The 11,953-nt window shown below is 39.4% G+C and overlaps 1 protein-coding gene across 1 annotated transcript in view; it reads right to left on the bottom strand.

The window, feature by feature from the left end:
• Window positions 1–403: 403 nt before the first annotated feature.
• VPS4B (vacuolar protein sorting 4 homolog B) overlaps window positions 404–11,953 on the bottom strand; it is a 32,810-nt gene continuing 21,260 nt past the window's right edge. The window contains exons 6-11 of the mRNA XM_040264262.1: window positions 10,693–10,849; window positions 10,130–10,278; window positions 9,668–9,749; window positions 9,101–9,320; window positions 5,444–5,584; window positions 404–3,945 (exon numbers count right to left, since the gene is read on the bottom strand). Coding sequence (XP_040120196.1) covers window positions 3,844–3,945; window positions 5,444–5,584; window positions 9,101–9,320; window positions 9,668–9,749; window positions 10,130–10,278; window positions 10,693–10,849 — 851 coding nt within the window. The 3' untranslated portion in view covers window positions 404–3,843. The remainder of the gene's footprint in view (window positions 3,946–5,443; window positions 5,585–9,100; window positions 9,321–9,667; window positions 9,750–10,129; window positions 10,279–10,692; window positions 10,850–11,953) is intronic.

The following is an 11,953-nucleotide window of genomic DNA, read 5'->3' as shown; positions in this document are numbered from 1 at the left end:
GAAAAAAATTAATAAGTATCCATATTTCTATCACACAGATTTAGCCATTGTTCCTGATGTGGGCTTGCCTGGTGGCTCAGTGGTAAAGAATCCACCTGCAATGCAGGAGACCTGGGTTTGATCCCTGGGTCGGGAAGATCTCCTGGAGAAGGGAATGGCAACCCGCTCCAGTATTCCTGCTTGGAGAATCCCATGGACAGAGGAGCCTGGTGGGCTACAGTCCATGAAGTCACAAGAGTTGGACACAACTTAGCAACTAAACCACCAAATTCTTGATGTGTTTTCATCCCTAATTTTCTTCTTTTACAAGTAAAAATTGTAGGGTTGCAGGGAGAGAAAGAGGGGCAAAAATTATACACATCCTTTGTAAAGTATTCAGACTTACGAAAAATACAAAGATTCATTCACGCAATAAATACTTATTGAGCACCCATCAGGCACTAGTACTGTTCCAGATCCTGAAGGGACAGCAGAGGAGAAAAACAGACAAGAAAACACCAGCTTTCCTTGAACAAACGTGAGGAGGTGAAATCACAAATAAGAGAAACAGTATATTACACCCTATGTTAGACGATGGTAAGTACAGAGAAAAATAAAGCAGGAGTGGGGCTTGTTTTCATTTCCGTTTCTAATCGTGGCTACAATATGGAAATACAATTTTTACTTACTAATCTATATCTTCTAATCGTGTTAAATTCAGATTCTGTTACTTTGGATTTTCTACACATATAGTCATGCCACCTGAGGATGACAATTGAGTTTCTTCCTTTTTAAACCTAAACTTTTATTTTCCCTACAACTGTGTAGAATCTCCTGCACAAAACTGAGAAGGAGAGGTGGCAGCAGGCACCTTGGTCTTCTTCCTGATGCCTGGGGAGCCAAGTTCTGAATAATTCACAATAAAGTACGGTCTTTGTTAGAGTTTTTCTTTCTTTGGTAGATGTTCTTTATTAAAATAAGATGTTCTCTTCAATCCCTAGTTTATAAAGTTAAAAAAAAAATCACAAATGGTGCTGGGATTTTATTAAACGCTTTTTATGACTCTTCAGAGACATATCGTTTCTCCTTTATTTCTGTAAACACAGTAAATACAAACTTTTCTATTTAAAACTACGGTTCTTGCTTTGTGCTATGCCATGTAAATGGAAACTTGCTGGATTCTGCGGTGAAGATCACAGCCACCGTGACGGGTTTCAAGCTGCCCAGGCAGCGACCACAGGCGGTCAGGAAGAAGAAACCCTGGATCTTGGGGCCAAGAGGAGCCAGCCAGCTCTGGCACACCTCTGATTTCAGCTCCAACAACCAAGACTGACATTCACCACCACGGCAGGAGACCAGCAGGAACAAAGCAAGTTCAAATTATCTTTCATGAAAACTCTCAAAGATAATCTAGGAAGTTGATAAATATGGATATAACTCCCTTAATTTTTCCGAGCCTTTCTTAAGTAAAAGCTTGAAATAATAAACATTAATAAACAGTGTCAAGCACCATGCTACTGCAAAGGAAAGTCAACTTTACTTGTTGGCTCAGAAGAAGACTAGAGAGTCCCTTGGACTGCAAGGAGATCCAACCAGTCCACCCTAAAGGAAATCAACCCTGAATGTTCAATGGAAGGACTGACGCTGAAGATGAAGCACCAATACCTGGCCACCTGATGAGAAGAACTGACTCCCTGGAAAAGACCCTGATGCTGGGAAAGACTGAGGCGGGAGGAGAAGGGGACGACAGAGGATGAGGTGGTTGGATGGCATCACCGATTCAATGGACATGGGTTTGCACAAACCCTGGAAGATGGTGAAGGACAAGGAAGCCTGGTGTGCTGCACTCCATGCGTTGCAAAGAGTTGGACAGGACTGAGCAACTCAACCACAGCAAAAATCGTAATGGTCAACATCCAGGCAGAGAGAGTCTGAACATTCAGCTTCCTCCTGAGTAGTTATCTGCCCATAAAGAGCACATGGAAATGGTCTATGCACCACCATTCTAGAGTAGGTTTAAAATTAATAGATTCTAGAAACAGTTTTAAAACCAGAAATGTGGAAGATGGCTAAAAGTGACATAGATACTGAGCACACAGAAGAATTAAGTGATAAAATATTCACTTGTCATTAATGCTGTACTTACACACTATTTGGTGAATTGAGGTAAAATACTTCCTCAAAACAAATTTTGGATTCACAGAGAATTCTGGATTCTTCAATTATTATACAGTTTATAATAATATAGTTATATTAATTCTCTTAATGACAAGATTTTAATAGCAATACTGTATGACTCTGAGGCGGCTAAAGTAGAATTTTCATGGATACATCTTTAATTAATAATCTTTAACAATCTCTTATATCTAATCAATTTAGATATATTTTCTCCTATACAGAAGATCCCGAAATAAAGCAGCATACACAGAATATAGCCAACAGTAGGTTATATCAATTTACTTCACGTAAGGACAGCATATTTTGGGCCTATGATTTCCATTTAATATCAACAAAAACAATCTGTACAGAAAACCCCAAGGCAACCATATAGCATAATATGTAAAATGTGCAAATAGACTTTAAAATGCAAGTTATTCTATGGCATTTGCAAGGCAGAACTTTATAGTAAATTAAGGAAATCTACCTCTTTCTAGCTGACTTAATAAGACTTTGCATGGAGAGGCCAATGCAAATGTACAAGGCACAACTTAGTGTTGGTGCTGAAGTGTGTAACACACCCCCTCAGATTATTTATTTGAGGGTATTAAAATAACATAAAATCATGTCTGCATTTTATTATTTAAGGGGACTATCAGCTCATTTCCAAAGCGTCATGAAACATTACACTGATAACGTATGTGTGGTCAGGACAAGCTGTTCCCTGAACTTACAAGGTCAAAGACAAGACTCTAGCTATCCTATATTAAAAAAATTTATATATATATATATACACACACATACCCCGATATCACATACAAGAAACTTTCCATAATCCAAAGGGAGGCTGTGTGTTCCTTTAAGTAAGGGTTCCCATACAGTATTTCATGACAGAATTATTTAAAAAGTACATATTTATTCACCACCTGTTTTGGTCAATCTTACTACAAAAAGACACTGAGAGAGACAATTTTCTTCTTCAAAACAAAGACGACGCCTAACCTAGAGAGTCCTTCTCTAAAGATTGCACAGTGAAAGGTATTACTCAGTTAAATATAAAAAAGCTTGCAGCTTTTATAGAAACTATTTAAATCAACATGGAGAAACAAGCCACCCTATCAAAAGTCAGCAAGCCCCTTGGCTACAACGCAGTCCAGGGCCTTCCAAGCCTGACCACAGTGCTCTCTGCTGTCTTACTGCCCATCCCTGAGAGTAAAGCATTTAAAATTTTTTTAGTAAAGCAAATGAATTTTATTTTGATGAGAATGATGCTTAAGATTTTTTTTTCCAAAATATGAAAAAGCCCCATTTCATTTTAGTTGGAAAAAAAAAAAAAGAATGCTCCTTGCAAAGACCACTATTCCCAACAATTTAAAATATTTGTATGTCAATCAATTTTAATTTTCTTTTCACTGGGTAATTTCTATTTTTCTGCTATTTATATATAACTCATTTTCTTTTTTTCCCTGTTTTTGTTTATCACTCATTTTCTTTTGGCCCATTATTTTATAATTTTTGTTAACAGGAGGATTTTATTGGTAATGGAGCAAAAGTACATATAAAACTTGAAGGAACGCTGAAGTGAGATCTCTATTTCCCTGTGGCAAAAGAGTTTTGCCAGAAATAATCTGACTGCCATCCCGGAAAAGCAAAACTGCCTGTGAAAGAGAGGACACGCGTGGTGAGCGCCGTCCTGCTGCCTCTGGTCTAGCCTTCTTGGCCAAAATCCTCTGTGAACTTCTTCAGTTTCAACAGGTCGTGCTCGTTGACTGTGGGCTTCGTGCTCGACAGTGACCGTAACATGTCCGACTGTCAGGAGAAAGAACGGGAAGATCAGTCACCGATCTAACTGGATAAACCCATTTCATCCGCAGCATCATCATCACTAACTTCTGCCTGAGGTGAGATCTGGACATCCGCACTGTGTCGCGGACTGCTGATGATAAACTCTCCTGTTTTCTTTCTTTGCAAGGAGCAACTTCGACTATGCCATTCCTTTGCTTATAAACTTTCAGTTGCTTGCCCCGTCCTGATCATAACCTTCAAAGGCTCCTCAGCACCCAAGGAAGTATAGTTCTCTTTACACGAGGACCAAGGCCTCCAGAATTAAACCCCGATCCTTTTTCTGGCTGTATGTTTACTTTTTAAGAAAGCAGCTGTCAAAATGCAACTCAGAAGGGATATATTCACTCACATTTATGAAAGAGAATAATACCATTTAATCAAAACCAACTTATCAAAAAGCTTAACTATCAGCTAAAATCATAATCAAAATGCTAAGAAAATATATCAACATAAAAAATTTATTAAAAAATTACCTTTTAGACTATGTCTCCCGTAAAATAGTATGGAAAAATGATCAAAAGAATGAAAGCTTTAAAAAATAAAGGATTTCTAAATAACTTCTCAGATAAGCAGTGGTTACTTAACACATAAATATTTCTAGATGTTTACAGATACATTATTATATACATATACACACAAGCTTATATACGTATGTCTATAAATCTAGATCTGCATATCATGTGAAAGTCACTGTTCATTTTGACATACAGATCTGAAAAATCTTTAACTAAGAGACGATTTTAAAACTCAATGTTCATATTGGCTACACCTCAATACAAAACAAAAAGTTTAAAGTTTGGGGAAAAAAACTGAACACTCATAATAAATACGTATCTTTTCTTTCTTTTTCGGCAGCATGCTGTGTGGGATTTTAGTTCCCTCACCAGGGATCAAACCTGTGCCCCCTGCAGTCTTACAGATTATTTCATTTCCTCAATAGAAACTATAAAAATGCAGTATTTTATGACTATTTTAATTCCTTCAATAGAAACTGCAGAAATGCAACTTCTTATAATAAACATTTTCTCATGTTGTTTTCAGAGCTTTTAAAAAAGGACTGCGGTCTTTAAACTTTCTGTGGCGCTTTGAGAAGACAGGGAAACACTGCTCTGAACGCTGTGATTCACAGGACAGTGTTTCTGGGTGTTTTCCTAGATCAGAGGTTCAAGGAGAAACATTTTCACAATGTTACTTTAAGACCTACGTCAGAAACCTGTATATTTTTAAAAACAGCTTATTCACTTATAATTAAACTTTCCTTGAAGCTCAAAAAAACATTTAAAGATAATTATTTGATACTTTAGATTCTATTAATCTCTATAACCTTTGAAGTTTTACTATTAAACATGTCTGATCATACTAACATTTTTAAACTAAATTTTATAAAACTGAAAATTTTATCTGACAAATTATAAAATATAACGTTAAATAAACTTTTTTAAAAGCAAACAAAACGTCAAACCATGCAAACAACTGGCTCCAAAAGTTTATCCCCAGGGACATCCATCCACGTCATCTCAATGGCACCAGGGTCGCCAGGAGAGCAGGGTGTGAGCAGGTCATCTACCATGTTGTCAGGATCAGCTCGCGAAGGTCCACGAACCTGCAATAAACAGTCATTTGAGATCTTTATTTGAACAAATTGAATAAATATTAAGATTTAAGCCATTATCAGGAAATCTGAACATGTACTATTATCGTGTTTTATTAAAATGCTTAGTTCTTGATAATAAACAGAATATACAACAAAAAGTGCAATTATCTCCAGGTGATGGGGTAGACTGTGTTTGATTTCCATGTTTTTCTTGATGATATATTTGAAATTTTATAAATTACTTACATGATCATAGGGAGAAAATAAATAAAAATCCCCTCTGCCTAAAAATACTTTTTTTCTTTTCTAAGGGCTGTTCAGTGGTAATAATCCTGGACACCAAGAACAGACCTGCACAGCACGCTGCTATATTTAAAACAGATAACCAACAAGGACCTGTCGTATAACACAGGGAAAGAGTTCAGTATTCTGTAATAACCAAAATGGGAAAAGCATTTGAAAAAGAATGGCTCCATGTGCACGTATAACTGAATTACTTTGCTGTACATCTGAAATTAACACAACATTGTTAAGCAACTATACCCCAATGTATCGATAAAAATTAATAAAAAATAGACCTACTTAAAAATTCCTTTAAGTTACTCTATCTTCCATAGTAAGAAATTTCCGTGATCTTTGGGAGGTTTATTTTTGTGAAATTACTGTCTCTCCAACAAAAACTCCTTCAAATATAAGTACAAAATTAAATGCTGAGTGTAATTTAAGTGCTAGCTGAACTTATAACTCATAACTGATTTAAAGTAAAGAATTTTCATAATATCCAGAAAAAGAACCTCTGTGATAGTGACATAATTTTCAGCTTGTACCACACACATATCAAGTCAGGGGCTGCTCTGTCTTGCACTTGTTTTAAACCATCGGTCTCAAACACTGCCTTAGGATTCGGGTAGGGGCTTCGCATTTGTTTTAAACGATTGGTCTCAAACACTGCCTTAGGATTGGGGTAGGGGCAGAGAATTAAACATTTCACTTAACTTGTTACGTATTTTATTGTGTGTCTTCTCTCACAAAAATTTCAGTGGCAGGGATTTTTGTGTTTTTTGACCACTGTACTTTCTGACTTACCTCTTGGCCCAGACTAGCGCTGATACATTTAATAAATAAAATCACAGGCAAACTTGTTCTTACTAATCGAAACGCGGAAGAGAAGACGGAGCCACAGAGATGACGCTGAGAGATCTGGCTGCTCCACCTTCATCCTCCTAACAAGGGCCTGGCTCTGGGGTGGTATAAGCTGCCCCCAACAGTAATACAGAGAACTGACCGGAAAGTTCTTAGCAGGGAAGGACTGAGCTCCTTCTAAATGGCAAAGAGAACGTTAAGGAGAAACACAACGGCTGTGGCACAAAACCTGGTCCCAAGCTAACTGTGTTTCTCTCAGTAACGAGACGACGTAAGAAGAGACGAGGAACATTCACTGGATTGCTCAGGTACCATGGCCGCTGTGTTAGGAATCTTCCTCTTTTCACTCTCATACAAGCATTTCAGAGCAGTGTTACCATCCTTACTTAAGAGATGACAAAAAAAAGAGAGACTTACAAGGTAACATAATTTGGTCAAGTAGATAAAATAAGTGAATTGTGGAGTCAGGCTTCAAATTCAGGTTTTAAGTCAAGCTCCTCATTTTTTAAAAGAAATTATTTACCATGGTAATCTGTATGCAGGCCAGGAAGCAACAGTTAGAACTGGACATGGAACAACAGACTGGTTCCAAATCAGGAAAAGGAGTACGTCAAGGCTGTATATTGTCACCCTGCTTATTTAACTTCTATGCAGAGTACATCATGAGAAACGCTGGACTGGAAGAAACACAAGCTGGAATCAAGATTGCCGGGAGAAATATCAATCACCTCAGATATGCAGATGACACCACCCTTATGGCAGAAAGTGAAGAGGAACTAAAAAGCCTCTTGATGAAAGTAAAAGAGGAGAGTGAAAAAGTTGGCCTAAAGCTTAACATTCAGAAAACGAAGATCATGGCATCCGGTCCCATCACTTCATGGGAAATAGATGGGAAACAGTGGAAACAGTGTCAGATTTTATTTTTGGGGGGGCTCCAAAATCACTGCAGATGGTGACTGCAGCCATGAAATTAAAAGATGCTTACTCCTTGGAAGAAAAGTTATGACCAACCTAGATAGCATATTCAAAAGCAGAGACATTACTTTGCCGACTAAGGTCCGTCTAGTCAAGGCTATGGTTTTTCCAGTGGTAGTGTATGGATGTGAGAGTTGGACTGTGAAGAAGGCTGAGCGCCAAAGAATTGATGCTTTTGAACTGTGGTGTTGGAGAAGACTCTTGAGAGTCCGCTGGACTGCAAGGAGATCCAACCAGTCCATTCTGAAGGAGATCAGCCCTGGGATTTCTTTGGAAGGAATGATGCTAAAGCTGAAACTCCAGTACTTTGGCCACCTCATGTGAAGAGCTGACTCACTGGAAAAGACTGTGATGCTGGGAGGGATTGGGGGCAGGAGGAGAATGGGACGACCGAGGAAGAGAAGGCTGGATGGCATCACGGACTCGATGGATGTGAGTCTGAGTGAACTCCAGGAGATGGTGATGGACAGGGAGGCCTGGTGTGCTGCGATTCATGGGGTCGCAAAGAGTCGGACACGACTGAGCAACTGACCTGAACTGAACACATGGTATACAATAGACACGCGTATGTTTATCAGAGTTGTGATGTATTAGTTTGTCATATACTGATGGATTAGGTTTGCTGACAGTGTTTTGGGATTTTCACATCTACCTTCATGAACATATTGGCGATTGCTATTCTCAGCAAGAGTGTAGGTCCAAATTACCTAGTCTACAGTTACTTAAATTGTCTCCCAAGACTGCACGGAGAAGGAAATGGCAACCCACTCCAGTACTCCTGCCTAGAGAATTCTGCGGATGGCGGAGCCTGGTGGGCTTCTGTCCATGGGGTCGCAGAGAGTCGGACACGACTGAGCAACTTCACTTTCCCTTTTCACTTTCATGCATTGGAGAAGGAAATGGCAGCCCACTCCAGTGTTCTTGCCTGGAGGATCCCAGGGACGGGGGAGCCTGGTGGGCTGCCGTCTATGGGGTCGCGCAGAGTCGGACACGACTGGAGCGACTTAGCAGCAGCAGCGGCGAGACCGCACAAAATTCCCTCTCAAGCCATATAAGCTTATGTCACTCATTAGACCAAGCAGTGCATGGGAGGAGTGCGAGGGGAGAGTGGTTGGGACCTCAGTGCCAAGCACGTGAGTTCATTTAAACGACAGGTAGCTATCATTATTTTCACTATAATAGGGAGGGATAAATGTACGGTAACATGCTTCCAAAGCACTCGTACAAAGTAGTTTTAAAACACACTGGGAGGATTTATTTCAGTGGAATGGACACATGTCTATTATGTAAATCCACTTATTTATTACACAAAACTGACATCTTCGTAAAATTCTTCAAAGACAAGTCAACGGTGGTCTCAAAACTTGATTTTAAAAACATATGAAAAGACAGATAAGCGTTCCTTACCTTTTTAAAATGAGTGGCTGACTGCACTTTCCTGACTGGCTGCATGAGTGCGTCCCGTACAATGATACTTATGTCTGCCCCTGAATAACCCTCAGTTTTCTTTCCAAGGTCCCGGAAGTCTGCTTCTGTCAGACTGTTCTGAGTGGTCCCCAAGTGCAGTTTAAACATTGCTGCTCGGGCATGGGCCTCAGGCAAAGGGATGTAAATTCGCTTCTCAAACCTTAAAGTCAAAGAAAAATTACATCAAGAATATTACCATATGATAATACTTAATTTCTGTTAAAAATTACTTTTCCAAGAACTAAGCAAGATATTTAGATATTCTCTTTTATACAGAGATAAGCTGAATACATTACATGGGCCCATGTCCACCATAATTAAACATATATATTTAGGGTAATAAAGGGAAAATACCCAGAACACATTAACAACAAGGGGTCAGCATGGTTTAAGCACACTGGAAAACATTCTAAAGTTATCAGAATGCCTCCTCTCTAGACAGAATGGGAATTAATATTCACTTACCACACTGTAATTAGAAATAAGGTATTCCCTGTATTGCCATACCTTCGCCTAATGGCAGAATCCAGAACCCAGGGTATGTTTGTAGCTCCCAGAACCAAAATTCCATCATTGTCCACGCCAACCCCTACAGCAAAATAGACAGAGTTTCAGGCAGTTTGTCATTTCAGTGGTCTTCAGACCTCAGCTCCATCTTCTCTCATGAATGTGGTATTTCTCTGTTAAAAATGCCTCTCCTTGAGAGTCTCTCTCTGAAAAAACTGCATTTAACCATAGTTCATACTACTAGAATATGATATAAATATTTCCAACAGTAGAATCTCCTAAACGGTGGGAAAATACTATTAATATTGTTTTCAAAATATTTCTCAAAAGATTTAAATTTAAAGCCTACTTTTTCCTTCTATTTATATTGTTTCTCGTATAAGTGAATATATAAATAAGTCTCTTCACTACTTATACCGAGGTGATCACAACTGGGCAGAAACTGAATCGGTTGAGCGCTACCTTGCATCTGAACTAGGAATTCTGTCTTAATTCTTCTTGCAGCTTCACTTTCGTTCTCACTTCTTGAACCACACAGAGAATCGATTTCATCAATGAAGATAATCGAAGGTTTGTTCTCTCTGGCAAGTTGGAATAAGTTCTTAACTAGCCTAAAAAGAAATTAAAAGTTTCAATTTCTAAAAATTAGCCAATGACAGGTGACAATGAAAACACTGAAATGAAACAATGTGTCAACAGGATCTAATAGCGTTCTGTCTGCCCAGCCCTTGGCGAACCCATGGACTGCAGCCCATCAGGCTCCTCTGCCCATGGGATTTCCCAGGCGAGAGTGCTGGAGGGGCTGCCGTCTCCTTCTCCATACGTGTGCCATATATGCTCTCTTTTCCCTATGAAATAAATTTTGAGCTAGGGAACAGTGTGACAGAGAAATTAATACCACCTGTATTACAGCACTTTTTGGAATGCCTATTAATGATGTAAGAAACCTATTACTTTATAGACTGATATAATGACTACCAAGCAAAGAAAAACTTAAAAAAAAAAAAAATCAGTTTACTACTTACTTTTCACTCTCACCTAGCCACTTAGAGACCAGGTCAGAGGAAGATGTTGAGAAAAACGTTGAGTTATTTGCTTCTGTGGCTACAGCTTTGGCTAAATAGGATTTTCCTGTTCCAGGTGGCCCAAATAACAGGATTCCCCTCCAAGGTGTTCTCTTGCCTAAAATGCGCATTAAAAAACAACATGAGAACTTCAAGACTGTTAACTTCGTCATCCACTGTGAAGCCTACTGGGAAGATGTCTCCACTCTAAAGCTGGCAGGAGGATGAAACACAATTTAAATAAATCAGTCTACGGTAAAGATGTCTTAAATGCACTTTATTTCCTTTTTAGAGACCACTTTGTCAAAACTGTGTTTATACAGCCATAACCCTAATAGGCGGGTCGTCCGCATGCTCACCCATCCGACCTCTCTGTACCGTGCAGACAGAGGGGCAAGGATCTCCGCCTCCGAGGCCGTCCAGTCTCTTAAGGGAGAAGATTCAGATAAAAGGCAGCTGCTGACCATCCGTATGTGCACTGCTCAAATTCAGACTAGTGCAGGAGAAACTATACCCACAGGGGGAAGGCAGCTGCAAGTGTTTCCTTTAACACTCATGACGTTTGCAGGGGTGAGACTAACACAGTTTGGATGACTCGTGACGTTACACTCAATTCCTGATTCCACAGGAAGCATATATTATTATTTTAGGTGGCACATTTCCATTCTGATGATTGGAGAACAACAGGGAGACTCACCTTAAATTCTAGTTTTGCCAAAATATAGTAACAAGTGAACAAAATCAGTTCTTTGAACCTCAATTCTACTGAGAAATTATAACGTTGCCTTAAACCAGGCTGGGTTACAAGTGGCAATAAAATATCAAACCCACATTAAAACAACCGAACAACTGCTGGGTGTAGACTGTGGGAGACACAGGCGTCTGTGAAGAGTGACATGCAGGCGCCGGGTGGCAACACCAAGCACCACGTTTGCCGTTAGGGAAGCCTCAACTTTTACTTGAATTCTATTCGCCTTGTAAGTCAGTGCTGGCCGATGAAATGCTTTTAGGTGGTATACAGACACTTTCCGTTTGAATAATTTTTTACAATGCATTCTATGAAAACTCTACTCATCTACAGAGACACAAAGACGTCTTTTATTACTTAAAAAAAATGTTTGTGGCCACATCGCACAGCATATGGGATCTCAGTTCCCGAACCAGTAGCAAAACCTGCCGCCCCTGCACTGGAAGCGGAATCTTAACCACTGGACTGCCAGGG

The sequence above is a fragment of the Oryx dammah genome, unplaced genomic scaffold (genome assembly GCF_014754425.2).
Source record: "Oryx dammah isolate SB20612 unplaced genomic scaffold, SCBI_Odam_1.1 HiC_scaffold_22, whole genome shotgun sequence".
NCBI lineage: Eukaryota > Metazoa > Chordata > Mammalia > Artiodactyla > Bovidae > Oryx > Oryx dammah.
The sequence above is the reverse complement of the archived record's forward strand: the minus strand, read 5'-3'. Positions and strand labels throughout refer to the sequence as shown.